The sequence below is a fragment of the Bombina bombina genome, chromosome 5 (genome assembly GCF_027579735.1).
Source record: "Bombina bombina isolate aBomBom1 chromosome 5, aBomBom1.pri, whole genome shotgun sequence".
NCBI lineage: Eukaryota > Metazoa > Chordata > Amphibia > Anura > Bombinatoridae > Bombina > Bombina bombina.
In genome coordinates this window covers 142,775,085-142,792,838 of record NC_069503.1, presented here as the reverse complement: position 1 = coordinate 142,792,838, position 17,754 = coordinate 142,775,085, and the positions used below count along the sequence as shown (strand labels likewise).

The following is a 17,754-nucleotide window of genomic DNA, read 5'->3' as shown; positions in this document are numbered from 1 at the left end:
GGCTCAGGAGAGTGTTATATCCAGAAACATTATATGGCAGTAGTGCTTGTAATAATATTTGTAACAATGTCATACAATGTTTCAAACACTGCTGGTATAGAATGTTCTGGGCACTACATGTTCCTAAGCATACCTAAGCCTTCAACAATTATTAACAAGAGAACAGTTTGATAAATTAAGTATGACATTCACATCCCTTCAGTTGTATTTTATGTACAGACAAATAGGATGAGATCATTAAAGCACGAATCAGTAAGAGGGACCTAACATACTGCTTTAAACATTACTAACATTGGATGCATTGTCAAATATTCATTAAAGGGACAGTCAAGTCCAAAAAAAACTTTCATGATTTAAATAGGGCATGGAATTTTAAACAACTTCCAAATTTACTTTTATCACCAATTTTGCTTTGTTCTCTTGGTATTCTTAGTTGAAAGCTAAACCTAGGAGGTTCATATCCTAATTTCTTAGACCTTGAACACTGCCTCTAATCTGAATACATTTTGACCACTAGAGAGCATTAGTTCACGTGTTTCATATAGATAACATTGAGCTCATGCACGTAAATAGACCTAGGAATGAGCACTGATTGGCTAAACTGCATGTCTGTCAAAAGAACTGAAATAAGGGGGCAGTCAGTAGTGATGTCGCAAACTGAAAATTTTCCGTTCGCGAATGGCGAACGTCCGCAACTGTTCGCGAACGGGCGAACCGGGCGAATCGCCATTAACTTCAATAGGCAGGCAAATTTTAAAACCCACAGGGACTCTTTCTGGCCACAATAGTGATGAAAAAGTTGTTTCAAGGGGACTAACACCTGGACTGTGGCATGCCGGAGGGGGATCCATGGCAAAACTCCCACGTAAAATTACATAGTTGATGCAGAGTCTGGTTTTAATCCATAAAGTGCATAAATCACCTAACATTCCTAAATTGTTTGGAATAACGTGCTTTAAAACATCAGGTATGATGTTGTATCGATCAGGTAGTGTAAGGGTTACGCCCGCTTCACAGTGACAGACCAAATTCCCTGTTTAACGCACCGCAAACAACCGCAAACAGTCCATTTGCACAACTACAAGATAGATAGATTTGATAGATACATAGATACATAGATTAGATAGATAGATAGATCAATAGATGCAATATACATTTGATAGATACGATAGATCGATAGATAGATTTGATAGATAAATAGATAGATTTGATAGATATATAATTTCCCAGACAGAGAATTACAAGACGTGCGGTCTGAGACCCATGGTAAGGTTCCCAGAGGCAGTTGCGGCGCCAGGGGACGTGTATATGGCATGGATTTTAGGAACCGGGAGATGGAAAAAGATGCTTGGTCGGTCCTCCTACTTCAAATTTGGGGCACTGCGATTGCAATCTACTGTGCCACCAGGTATGAGTGGTGTGTTAAGTAGTACTATTCTGATCAGTTTAATACATGTTACTCCCCCTATCGGGGGACGTGTATATGGCATGGATTTTAGGAACCGGGAGATGGAAAAAGATGCTTGGTCGGTCCTCCTACTTCAAATTTGGGGCACTGCGCGTGCAATCTACTGTGCCACCAGATATGAGTGGTGTGTTAAGTAGTACTATTCTGATCAGTTTAATACCTGTTACTCCCCCTATCGGGGGACGTGTATATGGCATGGATTTTAGGAACCGGGAGATGGAAAAAGATGCTTGGTCGGTCCTCCTACTTCAAATTTGGGGCACTGCGCGTTCAATCGTGGCCGGACTTTTAGCCGACGGACATTTGGCCGACAGACATTTGGCCGAAACACAAGTGGCTGTCACAAAACAGTCCGGCCAAGGGATAGATAGATTTGATAGATAGATAGATAGATAGATAGATAGATAGATAGATAGATAGATACATAGATTGGATAGATAGATCAATAGATGCAATATACATTTGATAGATACAATAGATAGATAGATAGATTTGATAAATAAATAGATAGATTTGATAGATAGATAGATAGATAGATAGATAGATAGATAGATAGATAGGATAGATAGATAATTTCCCAGACAGAGAATTACAAGACGTGCGGCTGGGACCCATGGTAAGGTTCCCAGAGGCAGTTGCGGCGCCAGGGGACGTGTATATGGCATGGATTTTAGGAACCGGGAAATGGAAAAAGATGCTTGGTAAGCAGAATCTTAGATACAAGATAATTACAGAGGTAAAACGTGTATTATTATAACTGTGTTGGTTATGCAAAACTGGGGAATGGGTAATAAAGAGATTATCTTTCATTTTAAACAACAAAAATTCTGGTGTTGACTGTCCCTTTAAAGCAAATTTAAAGGGACAGTAAAGTCCAAATGAAACTTTCATGATTCTGATAGGGCATGTCATTTTGAACAACTTCCTAATTTACTTTTATCATCAAATTTACTTTGTTCACTTATTATTCTTAGTTGAAAGCTAAACCTAGGTAGGCTCATATGCTAATTTATAAGCTCTTGAAGGCTGCCTCTGCATTTGACAGTTTTTCACAGCTTGAGGGCTTTAGTTCATGTGTTTTATATAGATAACATTGTGCTCATGCACATGAAGTAATTTAAGAGTCAGCACTAATTGCCTGAAATGCAAGTCTGTTAAAAGATCTGAGATAAGGAGGCAGTCTGCAGAAGCTTAGATACAAGGTAATTACAGAGGTAAAAAGTATATTTTTATAACAGTGTTGGTTATGCAAAACTGGAGTATGGTAAATAAAGGGATTGTCTTTCTTTTTAAACAATAACATTTTTGGTGTTTACTATCCCTTTAACACTTTAGCTACCAAACAGAGCTCTGTGTTGGAGAGCTCTTTGGCAACCAAAGGAGTTAACATGCATTTTCCTATTAAATCCCTTCACAGTTTATTTTTCCCCAAACTTTTCCTTCAAGCCAAGTTTTTCTTTGTGTGAACATGCAAACTCATGCATTCTTGTTGAGAACTCATTTTTATGCTGTAGTCATTTCTGCATAGCATTGCTACCTAAGCAGTTTTACTAAATCTTCCAGTCCTAAGAAATATCAAAGGAAATCTGTCAAAAGCTAATTAGACCTTTTAGCAAGACATTATACTGTCTGTATATTGATTTTCTAACATAACTTCCAGTACCTGTTAAAAAGTCATAAATATTCTGTATGGAGCAAGAGGAGAGGAAATATAATTTTATTTCATGCACTTCATAAGTTATTGTACTGTGATTACCCATGAGGGTAATAAACTGTTAAATTTACCACCTACAGTACATACAACCATTCTGGGAATTCAACAAAAAGTTGCTTTAACAGAAGAGCTTAGTTTTATGCTATTTCATTAACTATTCAAAATCAATATATTAAGTTTTTAGCTACATTTATTGTATATATTGCTAAAAGAAATAATGGGGCATAAAATTGCAGTAATAACTTATTCTAATACACTGGAGCTTTTTATCATTACACTGTTGCTCTCACGGAACTATGGGGTTGATCAATATCCTGAGTTTATTTTCAGAAGATAATTTATTAAAGGGTCAGTAAAGTCAAAACTAAACTTTCACTATTTAGGGCTAGATTAAAGGGACAGTCAAGTCAAAAAAAACAAAAACCTTTCATGATTTAAATAGGGCATACTTTTAAACAACTTTCCAATTTACTTTTATCACCGATTTTGCTTTGTTCTCTTGGTATTCTTAGTTGAAAGCTAAACCTAGGAGGTTCCTATGCTAATTTCTTAGACCTTGAAGACTGCTTCTAATCTGAAAGCATTTTGACCACTAGAGGGAATTAGTTCATGTGTTTCATATAGATAACATTGAGCTCCTGCATGTGAAGTGACCTAGGAGTGAGCACTGATTGGCTAAACTGCATGTCTGTCAAAAGAACTGAAATAAGGGGGCAGTCAGCAGAAGCTTAGATACAAGGTAATTACAGAGGTAAAACGTGTATTATTATAACTGTGTTGGTTATGCAAAACTGTGGAATGGGTAATAAAGAGATGATCTATCTTTTAAAACAACAAACATTCTACTGTTGACTGTCCCTTTAAGAGTGGAGTGCTATTTTCAGCTCTGCATTAACTTCACTCGATGAAGGCTTATGGTGTGTGTTGAGCTGTGCTCGTATTACAAGTTGAAAAAAATAGCGCACAAGCACAAACAGTTAAACTTCGTATATTGCGACCACGTTAACGTATTTTCCCGTAGACTTTAATGGAGCATGCAAACTGGATAAAATAACTAACAACCATACTCGCTTGCTGACCCAATCGCATTTATTCTTTACTTAGCAGAATATGTTATATTTATTCTTCAATAAAATCCTCCATGTCTCAAAAGTAAATCATTAAAAATTGTTGCATAGGAAATTAGCACATCTAGGCAAGTGTCCCTGCTTGCTTTCACCCAGCAAAACTCCATATACACTGTTACCAATGCACAAGAGGATTCTGGGTAAATTATGCAAATTAGATATTCAGTGCCGTTTTTTTTTTTCTAACACTCCACTCCTGCCAACTTTAGACCCCAAAAACTGCCTAGTGCAGTTGTTTTTAATTTAAAAAAAAAACAAAAACAACTATAATGCCCTCTATTGTGAGGGCATTTGGGGCACTTTTAGGAAATTAACCAGAGATCTGATCTCTGGTTAATTTTCTGAGCACTAATTGCCCCCAGCTTGCGGTAGCAATAACCAGCCACTAGTAATGGTTGGTTATTGCCCATTTGCGGGCACCCAATAATTTAGTGCTCCATTTGTAATCTAGCCCAATGGGCTCCATGTACGAAGCGAAAGCTGCTCTGGAGCCCTTGCTGCTTCTTACACCCTACGCCACCTCTGAGGTGACGAGGGAAAATCACAGAGGGCTCACTCGCACTCGGTGATTGACAGCCCCTTCAGTCATGCGAATGAAGGGGCGGGCATTACACACTCCGATGAGTGTGTAATGATACATACGGGCCAGCGGATCAACAGATCCGCTGCCCGTGTGTAGTAAAGGCGGGCGGACATCTTCGCGAGTTGAGAAGCTGTCCGCCCGCCTATTAGTACATAGAGCCCAAAGTCTTTAAAGGACATTCTAATTTAAAACTATATGTCATCATTTAAACTTATTAGGGGAATTATATTCCTAAATTACACAGACAATTGTATACTGTTTCTAATTAAGTTTAACATTTTGTTCTTAATTTGAAGCCAATGGTCTTTAAAAGGGACATTATACACTAGATTCTTCTTTGCATAAATGTTTTGTAGATGATCCATTTATATAGCCCATCTGGGTGTGTTTTTGTAAAAATGTATAGTATTGCTTATTTTCAAACAACATTGTGCTGGTTTTCAGACTCCTAACCCAGCCCCAAAGTTTTAGATGTATACTGATGTATACATACTTCAGACTACTTCTGTTTGTATAATGGGTCTTGCCATATGCAGGGGAGAGGGGGGAGTTCTGCTATCAGTCCCTTCCAGTGGGTGTACCAGGCTAATCTCATCAACAGTGCTACATTGGAAGCTTCTAAGTAAGTTTTTAAAAAGTTTTATACTGTATTTTTAGATCAGTTTCTGTGCATATTCTTCTTTATAGTAGTGTCTATTACATGCAGTTAAATGAACATTGGTGTATACTGTCCCTTTAAATTAGCAGTAAACAAGCTGTCAGCTTTATAAACAAAACATGTTTTTATATATTGACCGTGTTGCCACACGATAATCTAGCACATTGCCCCTCCGAATATTGGGCTGTGGATCCCCCCACTGATTATAATGACATTAGCAAAAAAGATACATTCAATATATAGGTTTGAGGACAGGACATGCCCTAGTACAGTTACATTTTGCCTATTTCTGTTGTTAGCTAAATAAAATATTTTATAAAGTGACTAACACATCATATTTAATTGACTGGTACATATTGCACAATTTACATATTTTAACAGTGAATTATTTAACTTACCGTTGTGGTTGAAATCATAGATGTATTCAGGACACTGTATAGATACGACCTTTCCAGGGGTCCCTTCAGGCCAGCAAACAATACCATCCCACTGAGAAGGACAAAAACCATCTGCAAAGAAAATAATGCAAAATACGTATGTTATGGATAAGAATAGTAAACCTTAAAAATCTAAAGTCACTGCATATGAAAAATATAAAAAATATGTTTTCTAATAAAAAAATATGAAGAACCTTGAGTCTATTCTATGATTATTTCTTAAAATATTATTTCATCTTAATATTCTCTAGTATATAAAGAGGGGATTCTGTTTATCAGCCAGTGAGCAATTATTCCTTAAGGACTTGTACACAAATATGCACTTCCTGTTCAAAATCAAATAAACAGCTTTAAACTAACTTTTTAATGTAAAACAATATATATATATATATATATATATATATATATATATATATATATATATATTATGTAATTTTTATTGAGGTAATAAAAAAAATAGTTACAGATTTTATAACCTATGGCCTATGCCTTAATACGCCCCTGTTTGGCACCAAATATTACTTCCCCCAGTTTTGCTTTTAAACATTACTGAGTATCTGCTGGCGAGTGCCAGGTTTTCTGTGTGTTGTGTTTATAATGTTTGTAATGCTTCCCTGTGGGCCTGTCACCTAGGCTGTTCAGGGGTTAACTGCCTGGGCTGGTGCAGCTGTCTGTCAGTGTTCAGGGCTGTGGAGTTAACAGTGGCTTAGGATGTGTACCCAGTCCAGCCTCTGAGTGTGGTCCATTCCTGGGGAGATTACAAAAGCCTGTGTCACCCTTGGAGGTTCCCAATTGGTTTGCTTAAAAGCATGCATTTTGTGGGTGCTGGTTTAGGGTCCCAGGAAGGGGGAGACCTTGACGTGGTCCTGGGCTTGATCCTTTGGCGACAAATGTAACTGACTTCCCCTAGTTTTGCTTTTAAACATTACTGAGTATTTGCTGGTGAGTGCCAGGTTTTCTGTGTGTTGTGTTTATAATGTTTGTAATGCTTCCCTGCAGGCCTGTCACCCAGGATGTTCAGGGGTTAACTGCCTGGGCTGCTGGGAACTGTACAGCTGTCTGTCAGTGTTCAGGGCTGTGGAGTTAACAGTGGCTTAGGTTGTGTACCCAGTCCAGTCTGTGAGTGCGGTCCATTCCTGTGTTTTGTGTTTACATAGGGGAGATTAAAAAAAACTGTGTCACCCTGGGAGGTTCCCAGTTGGTTTGTTTGAAAATATGCATTTTGTGGGTGCTGGTTTTAGGGTCCCAGGAAGGGGGAGACCTTTGACGTGGTATGAATGAATGTCACATTAATGTGTGTTTTTCAAGTTGAATAGTTTTTATTAAATTATGAGTCTGAATTTGTTCTAAAAATTGGCTAAGTTATTCTAGGCAGCTAGTTCACTAAAGCTCACTCCTACATCCATTCTTTAATTAATCAGCTGCTTAGAACAACAAACAAACTTGGAAGCTTGAAAGTCCAATCTGAATATCAACAGAGCTCCAGATTGTTCTACATATTGTGAGTTTCTCATGGTTTGGGAGCACTGACCCCTCCGCACCTCTCTCAGGGTAATATATGTTCCTGTTTCCAAAGTAATGTCTGATACTAGATACACACCCTTCCTTCTATAACCCCACTCTGGACCTCCATAAGACCCTTACAATTTGCCTAGCCCCAATCATCACACCCCTGTCCATCATGACTTAATTCACAAAAACACCCTTATCTCTGCCCATAGGTGTCCTTAAAAAGACATACAAGTGAAAAAGAAAATTCTTTGATGTGTTAGGGCATTTTATTGCACTGTTGCCTTTTAAATAACGGCTAGATTACAAGTGGTGCGCTATTTAAATGTGCATCTTTATGGGCGCACGTTAAATAACCAGCTATTACAAGTGGCAGGTTAATGCTCCTGCTTAGCGCAATTAACCAGAGGTCTCACCTCTGGTTAATTTTAAAAAAAAGTGCCCCAATTGCCCCCAAAATAAAGTGTACTGTTTTATTTTTTAAATAAAAATATTAACATTTTAATTTTTTTAATAAAAAAACTGCACAAAGCAATTATAAGGGGTTAAAGTGAGGGGATGAGGGCAAAAGTGCCTTTACGTAGAAGTGAATGGGAACTGTGTTTTCACTGTAATTATATATGTATACATACAGTGGATATAAAAAGTCTACACACCCCTGTTAAAATGTTATGTTTCTGTGATGTAAAAAAATGAGACAAAGATAAATCGTTTCAGAACTTTTTCCACCTTTAATGTGACCTATAAACTGTACAACTCAATTGAAAAACAAATTGAAATCTTTTAGATAAAGGGAAAAAAAATAAAAATATGGTTCAATAAGTGTGAACACCCTTTTATAACTGGGGATGTAACTGTGTTCAGAATTAAGCAATCACATTCAAAATCATGTTAAATAGGAGTCAGTACACACCTGTCATCATTTAAAGTGCCTCTGATTAAAGGGCCATAATACCCAAATGTTTAAACACTTGAAAGTGATGCAGCATAGCTGTAAAAAGCTGATTAGAAAATATCTCCTGAACATCTCTATGTAAAAAAGAAAGATATTTTACCTCAAAAGTTCCTCAGTAGCCACCTCCCATTGTAAAGGATTTCTAAGCAGCATTTTAGTGTGTTTGTCCTGGGACATCTGAAGGGACTAGCATCGTGCACTCTCATATTATTTCACCAATCAGGTAAAGGAAGCTTACTATGAAATCTCATGAGAGTTAAGTCAAATCTCATGAGACCACAGTAAGAGTTCATGACCTCAGCACTGCTGATGCTGATTGGCTGCTGTTCATTTCTTCATTTTTTTAATTTTTTTACCTGCAGCTGGGAGCAGCTGAGTATAACTTTTTACACAGAACTTACTCTGCTGATCTGAGGAGATTGTGAGGTAAAATATCTTCCTTTTTTACATAGAGATGCTCAGGTGATATTTTCCTGTCAGCTTTTTACAGTTATGCTGCATCAGTTTCAAGTGATTTAGCATATGAGTATTATGTCCCTTTAACTCCAAATAAAGTTCAGCTGTTCTAGTTGGTCTTTCCTGACATTTTGTTAGTTGCATCCTACAGTAAAAGCCATGGTCCGCAGAGAGCTTCTAAAGCATCAGAGGGATCTCATTGTTAAAAGGTATCAGTCAGGAGAAGGGTACAAAAGAATTTCCAAGGCATTAGATATACCATGGAACACAGTGAAGACAGTCATCATCAAGTGAAGAAAATATGGTTCAACAGTGACATTACCAAGAACTGGATGTCCCTCTAAAATTGATGAAAAGACGAGAAGAAAACTGGTCTGGGAGGCTGCCAAGAGGCCTACAGCAACATTAAAGGAGCTGCAGGAATATCTGGCAAGTACTGGCTGTGTGGTACATGTGACAACAATCGCCTGTATTCTTCATATGTCTGGGCTATCGGGTAGAGTGGCAAGACGGAAGCCTTTTCTTACAAAAAAAAACATCCAAGCCCGGCTAAATTTTGCATAAACACATCAGAAGTTTCCCAAAAGCATGTTGCAAAAGGTGTTCTGGTCTAATGAAACCAAAGTTGAACTTTTTGGCCATAATTCCAAATTATATGTTTGGCGCAAAAACAACACTGCATATCACCAAAAGAACACCATACTCACAGTGAAGCATGGTGGTGTCAGCATCATGCTTTGGGGCTGTTTTTCTTCAGCTGGAACTGGGGCCTTAGTCAAGGTAGAGGGAATAATGAACAGTTCCAAATACCAGACAATATTGGCACAAAACCTTCAGGTTTCTGCTAGAAAGCTGAACATGAAGAGGAACTTCATCTTTCAGCATGTCAACGACCCAAAGCATACATACAAATCAACAAATGGCTTCACTAGAAGAACATTAAAGTTTTGGGATGGCCCAGCCAGAGCCCAGACCTGAATCCAATTCAAAATCCGTGGGGTGATCTGAAGATGGCTGTGCAGAGGAGATGCCCTCGCATTCTGACAGATTTGGAGTGTTTTTGCAAAGAAGAGTGGGCAAATCTTGCCAAGTCAAGATGTGCCATGCTGAAAAACTCATACCCAAAAAGACTGAGTGCTGTAATAAAATCAAAAGGTGCTTCAATAAAGTATTAGTTTAAGGGTGTTCACACTTATGCAACCATATTATTTTAGTTTTTTATTTTTATTTCCCTTTACCTAAAAGATTTCAGTTTGTTTTTCAATTGAGTTGTACAGTTTATAGGTCACATTAAAGGTTGAAAAAGTTCTGAAATGATTTATCTTTGTCTCATTTTTTTACATCACAGAAACCTGAAATTTTAACAGGGGTGTGTAGACTTTTTTATATCCACTGTATATATTTATGTGTGTACCTATTCATATAAATATATATTTTTTTAATTTGCTGCCCAATACTGAGCAAATTGCCCGCTGACCTGCGCTAGGTTCTTTGCCGTGTCTCACAGCATCAGAAGGAGGCTCTCATTGGAGCCTATGGAAGCACGCTCTCGTGAGTGCCAGGCTTCCAGGCAATTGCATGCGCTGGTATTACTGAGTGGAGCACAAATATTGTGCATGCGAAAGGGCAATATTGTGCTTCACTCGAAATATAGGCCTAAGTGTTTAACCCTCTGCAAAGGGTTTAAATAAATAAAAACAGCTACAGGGCTGCAATGCACAACTGGCAGCCAAAGACAACAGAAATATGTAACGACAAATCATCAGCAACCAGACTATTGAATAACATCTGAATGAGCACATTGCCTGAAAGTATCATGTTGAGCGCATCATCACAAGTCAGAATTAAACTCAGAGTTGATCTATACTAACAATAGCGTATTGCACAATCTATAATTATTGGCATTTCAGTGGCTGCCAATAATCTGTTTTCATTGTTGACACTTTCACAACCTGCCATTATTATTGTGCAAAGGCGGCACTTTTTTTCATTAACATTTCAGTAAAAAAAGACATTGCCTGTTTTTATGATTACAATTCAAACTCTTCAAACTTAAGGTTCATGAAATATATTATAATTCATAGTTAACATTCATAGATAATACACTTTAGGTGGTGCACTGCAGACCCTAGTAAAAATATATTCTTATTGATAAAAAAGGAAGATAGTGTAGATTAGTAGGCTCCCGACCAAGGAAATGGAACTCAGCACTCTTTATTTAATGAAATCTCTATCATATAAACAAACAGTAAGTGTGGCATAGAGAATACAAAACATAACATAGACATGCTAAAATGAATCAATGCCTAGTGCCATATCACCCATTTTCTGCATAGGAAGGAAGAGTAGTCATATGTATATACAATCAGATATGCAAAATTTTGCGGTGACCAGACCCTCAGTTGATACAGATCCTGCAGCATTACTCATAGAGCCCACACATCAGGGCTATATATAGTCAGATCCACTCTACCGCTACAACCTCAAGCCGGCCCGGTGCTGCTTCCATGCAGTGGAGGGAGTATAGCACTCTCAATATCTCCAATCTAACAAGGCAATCTCATCATGGGGGAGGCAACAAACTTTCCTTCCTTCCATGGGTGGCACCAATAAAGGCCTATGCACATTTCACCCCCCCCAATCACTTCAAATGGGGCTTCAAACATGAGATTTTCTGGTCAGATTTGAGATACTGATATCATACAATTTTAAACAACTATACAATTTACTTCCATTATAAAATTTATAGACATGTGCATTCAGATACTTCATTAGGATACGAATGCGGAAGAAGGCCACTTATGGCATTCGGCTCTTTTTTTGGAGCCACCTTCTTCCGTATTCAGATCATATGAAAGGATCCGAATGCAAAGGTCTAGAAATGTATTTTCTTCTCTTATTATCATTTATTCAAGAAACAACAATGCAAACTGGGAGCTAACTGAACCACTTTACTCTCCTTAAGCCTACCTAGGTATGCATTAAAGCAAAGAACACCAAGAAAACAAAGTACATTTGATAGAATAATTTAATTACAAAAACTCTCTTAATATTGCATGATTTCTCTAAAACATGACAGTTTCTCAAAGGAGGTATTTATTAACAAAATTATTATATATTTATTTTATATATTTTTTGCCACAAGTCTGAAAACTCTGTTCCTGCAACACAAAAGTTTATTTGGCAAGAATATCTCTTGTATACTCTTGTGAACCTGCTTCCTGGTATCCAATTATTATTTTTCTTCATAATTTAGAAAATTGTTTTAGTTAAATTAAAGGAAAATATCTATCTGGAGTCAGATTATTATATTGCATCTTATTACGGAATAAACACTTGGGAAATAAACGTGAGTTAGAAAAGAATAATTTACATAAGAAAAATAATCTGTAGAGTGATTTCTTTTTTTTCCTGTTTAATTTATGATAAGAAATTTTAGTAATTTAAGGTTTAATTTTATCATTACAGGCAGCTATTTTATTGTTCTACAATGAAATCAGCTTTCTATACCTTTTATAAAAGTTTAATTGAGTACAAACACAAATTAGTTCAGGGATTTACAGATAATAAAAGTACAAAAACATGACAATTATTTGGAATGGTTTCCAGTATAAACTCGTCTACTGAAGCTGTATGGAGCTGTTTGGGGTTAATTTTGGGGTTAATTTAAAAACCGTACCTTATTTGTCAACAGAAAACCACCATTAAAGTCTATGGGCCTATCTATCAAGCTCTGAATGGAGCTTGATGGCCCGTGTTTCTGGCGAGTCTTCAGACTCGCCAGAAATACCAGTTATGAAGCAGCGGTCTAAAGACCGCTGCTCCATAACCCTGTCCGCCTGTTCTGATGAGGCAGACAGGAATCGCCGGAATTCAACCTGATTGAGTACGATAGGGTTGACACCCCCCTGCTGGCGGCAATGCTAAATATGGAGATCGTATTACTCTCCGCATTTAGCGATGTCTGTCAGACCTGATCCTCACTGTCGGATCAGGTCCGACAGACATATGATAAATAGGCCTCTATGGAGATTTTCATAGATAAATGATAAGAACCATTTTTTCTAAAGGATTATGATCGGCACCTAAGTGTTATTATAAGTTGGGAAATAGTTAAAATCTGTCCATTGTGAGGTGTCTGAGGGCTGGTGTTGAAAAACCCCTTAAAGGGATATGAAACCCAAAAATGTTCTTATGTGATTCAGACAGAGCAAACCATTTTAAAAAAGTTTCCAATTTACTTCTATTATCAAATTTACTTTGTTCCCATGATATTCTGTGATGAAGAGATACCTAGGTAGGCATCTGTAGCACTACATGTCAGGAAATAAAGCTGCCATCTAGTGCTCTTGCATATGGATAACATTCTTGCAAAAGTGCTGCCATATAATGCTCCAGAAATGGGCCGGCTTCTAAGCTTACGCCCCTGCTTGTCAACAAAAGATATCAAGGAACAAAGAAAAAATGCTAATAGAAGTAAATTAGAAAGTTGTTTAAAATTGAATGCTCTATTTGAATCATGAAAGAAAAATGTGGGGTTTCATATCCCTTTAAGTGCATACCTTTTAGATGTCCCATATTTTACGGGATTTTCACTGGTTAGGGGGACTGCCTGCTGTCCCTCTTTCAGCTTCCACCATCTGGACAAATATTTTCATTGGCTGTCGAAGCTTCTCCCAGGATACACAACCAAATTTGCCCAGTCTTACCCATAAGACATTAGCAGTCCTGCTGCTCCTGTTGTGGCTCCTCCCACAAAACCATGTTAAGCAACATCCCTCAAGTCCCTCTGGGAGTTTATCATTGTCATAAGGTGAATAACTTTTTACTGCCACTGGAGGTCATACTTTTTAGAAATGTGCTATGTATCCACTATGACTTTATTCCTGATTACAGAACTGAAAATATTTATTTTTTATTTTTAAATGTAATTTTTTTTTTTATGTTTATAGTGAAAAAAAAAAATAACCCCTTTCCTATATATATTGTGCGGGGCCTGCACATCTGGGTGGGGGCTGCACATATGACATTGCTCCCTAGATACAAGGAATCATCCCACAGGACACTCAGGGGAAAGGGTAAGTACCCTGAGGTGAGGTGGAAAAATGATATCCTAAAAATAAAAGCAATGCAGTAAATATCCCATGTCTTCCAAAGTAAACTGAGCACCTCACTATGCTGGGTGGGTAGGAGAGGTGATTACTTATTTTCAGTTTATTGCCAGGCATGTTAATGTACAAATGTTTGTTTTTAGAAGCCCACTCACGTGAGAAACTCTCTCTATATCTATCTCTTACTCTCTCCTTATCTCCCATTTCTCTCTCACTCTCTCTCTCTCTCTCTCTTACTCTCTCTCTCTTTCTTTCTTTCTTTCTCGCTCTCACTATCTCTTTCTCTCTATCTTTTCTCTCTCTCTCTCTCTCTCTCTCTCGCTCTCTCTCTCTCTCTCTGTACCTCTCTCTGTCTCTCCCTCTTTTCTCTCTCTCTGGGCTTGATGATATAAACTTCGCCTGCTCAAAGCCACTTTTTCTTGCCGACTTTCGCAAGGCTGCCCCAGTGGAATGATAGTAAAAAAGGGGCAGTCCCTGCGAGTGCCGAGATGGCTCCTATTAAAAGTATTGGAGCTCGCTGGATAGGGACACTTCGCTCCTTAGAGCGAAGTTAGCAGGGAGCATGGGGAGCACATTCAAATTAAAATCCTGCAGCCAATATAACTCACATTATGCTGCTTTCTGCATTGAGCATCTTGTATTCGCCTATATTTTCGTATATTTGTGTTTATCTATTATATATTATAATTATTTTGAATGTTTTGAGAAAAGCTTGCCACCTTTTAGTTGGCGAGAAAAAAACTGTGATATCTGCAGTGCAAAAATCTTTATAGAATTACGCTGGGATTAGAGAGACATTTTCATATACGCCCATGTTCAGCCTATTTTACGAAAAAACAACAATTACGCTTTGCATTTTGTATTTATAAGTTCAAATTTCTGTGTGATTTTCTCACATCCAGTGTACTACAATTACGATTTACGCTATGCATATTTAATTTGATTTATTCCTGTGTAAATTACATACAATTGTAACTTTTTTTTAACATACAATTTTTGGTGAACCTTAACAATACATTTTGTTCCTGCTTATTTTTGTGTGAATGGTTCAAATATTTGTTTTGTATAATGTTTAAAATACGAATTTTGTTGTGCACATTTCACATGAAAATGCAGTATACGCCCCTTAGCGAGACACCCTGTTTTCAGAGTAAAAAGTGGCTTTAGATCATTCCACCAGGGAAATAGGACTGGCGAGTATTCTTTAGTAATCTCGCCAGCCCAGAGAGCTTTCAATCATTGAGCCCTCTCTCTCTCTCTTATTCTCTCTCTCTCTATCTTTTCTCTCTCTCTGTACATCTCTCTCCATCTTTTCTCTCTCGCTCTCTCTGTCTCTCCCTCTTTTTTCTTTCTGTCTTTTTAGTAATAAATTACATTTAATATATTGTTCATAGTGTGTGAGTGTTTTAGCTATTTTTAGCGCATTTTATTGTAGTTTTGCAAATCTAGAAAAAAACAGTTCATCTATCTGTCTAATCCATCATCTCTATGACTCTCTAGCTTAAACAGAAACGTTATAGGGTCAACATAATGTCTATATAAGATACTGTAAATTACAGTTTGTGAATTATATTTCCCTTTCTCATCTGGTGCATATATAACTCTAGCAATAAAACAAAATGCTCATCATTATTTAAAACAAACAAAACATGAGGCATACGCCTAAAAATCAGCATGAGAGCATTTAATGATGAGGCAAGTTGCATATCTATAACTTTCAGAACATGCGGCATTTACTGTTGCTGTAAAGCTATGTATTATTGATTTGAAAACAGAACATCCTCTAGTGATACACAGTACTATATACATAAGATAGTTTTATTTGCACAATAAAGCAGTATTCTATTTAATAAAATAACCTGTAGTAAAGATGTATAGTATATTGATTTTTTTTGGAATAAGAATTATTGGTAGGAAGGGACCTGTTATTGTACTTTAAATAATTGATTTAGTTAGTTTCCATTTTGAAACAGATCAGTACATGTTTTGCTGAAAGGAAAAGCAATTTTTGAAAAAAAGCATCAGAAGATTTCTTACATTTCTGTCACTCTGAACCTTATTACATTTTTTAAAGCACTGAAAAATGTAGATCTGTTGCTTTATTAAAAAAAACGTAGTCCATAGACCTTTTGAAGGAAAGCTGGGCATGTCTTAAAGGGACATGAAACCCACAATTTTTATTTCATGATTCAGATAGAGAATACAATTTTAAACAACTTTCCAATTTGCTTCTATTGTTTAATTTGCTTCTTTCTCGTGTTATCCTTTGCTGAAAGGTTTATCTAGGAAAGCTCAGGAGCAGCATAGAACCTAGGTTCTAGCTGCTGATTGGTGGCTGCATATATATACCGATTGTCATTGGCTCACCCATGTGTTCTGTTAGAAACCAGTAGTGCTTTGCTGCTCCTTCAACAAATGATACCAAGAGAATGAAACAAATTATATAATAGAAGTAAGATAAAAAGTTGTTTAAAATTGTATTCTGTATCTGAATCTTGAAATAAAAATTTTGGGTTTCATGTCCCTTTAAAGTCAAAATTGAATACCCTGTAAATTAATGAATTTGTTTACATGAATAAATTAAATGTATATATATGTATATTACTTGTTTTTGCTACACAATACTTTTGAACATTGTGCTTGTCTCACACTCCCTAAAAGTCTAGGATACTACTTATTAAAGAGGCTATGGAGCATTATCCACATAAAGTGTATGTATATGAAATGCCCTGAGATAATTCTCACTACTTGGGATATTAAAGGGACACTGAACACAAATTTTTTCTTTTCTAATTCAGATAGAGCATGTAATTTTAAGCAACTTTCTAATTTACTCCTATTATCAATTTTTCTTCGTTCTCTTGCTATCATTATTTGAAAAAGAAGGCATCTAAGCTTTTTTTGGTTTCAGTTCTATGGACAACACTTTTTTATTGGTGGATGAATTTATCCACCAATCAACAAGGACAACCCAGGTTGTTCACCAAAAATGGGCCGGCATCTAAACTTACATTCTTGCATTTCAAATAAAGTTAAAAAGAGAATGAAGAAAATTTGCTAATAGGAGTAAATTAGAAAGTTGCTTAACATTTCATGCTCAATCTGAATCACAAATTATTTTTTTTGGGTACAGTGTCCCTTTAAGCTTTACTGCAGAGCAGTTGTATGTTGCATCAGTGCTATAATCCAGAATAAATATTAATACTTATTTGGTATTGTGTCTAACTATTCCTCTTAAATAGGGTGACCATATTGCCGCTTTAAAAAGGGACACATGAAAAATACATATGTCAGGGTTCTTATACAAAACATTTCTTTAAACAGCCCTGACATATGTATTTTTCATATGTGTCCCTTTTTAAAGCGGCAATATAGTCACCCTACTCTTAAAGGGACATAACACCAAAAACATTTCTTTCATGATTCAGATAGAAAATACAATTTAAAAATTTTCCACTTTACTTCTATTATCAAATTTGCTTTGTTCTGAAGTTATTAGTTTGTTGAAGAGATACCTAGATAGCTAGTGTGGAGATGTCTGGGGCACTGCATGACAGGAAATAGTGCTGCCATCTAGTGCTCTTGCTAATGTATAACATTGTTGCCAAACTGCTGCCATATAGTGCTGCAGACACGTGCACGCTCCTGAGATTACCTTCCTGCTTTTCAACAAAGGATAACAACGAAAATGTGTTAATAGAAGTAAATTGGAAAGTTGATAACAATTTTATGTTCT

The 17,754-nt window shown here is 36.8% G+C and overlaps 1 protein-coding gene across 1 annotated transcript in view; it reads right to left on the bottom strand.

Moving 5' to 3' along the window:
- The window catches only part of PTH1R (parathyroid hormone 1 receptor), a 760,867-nt gene that overhangs the window by 221,121 nt on the left and 521,992 nt on the right, over positions 1–17,754 (bottom strand). The window contains exon 3 of the mRNA XM_053713727.1: positions 5,949–6,059. Coding sequence (XP_053569702.1) covers positions 5,949–6,059 — 111 coding nt within the window. The remainder of the gene's footprint in view (positions 1–5,948; positions 6,060–17,754) is intronic.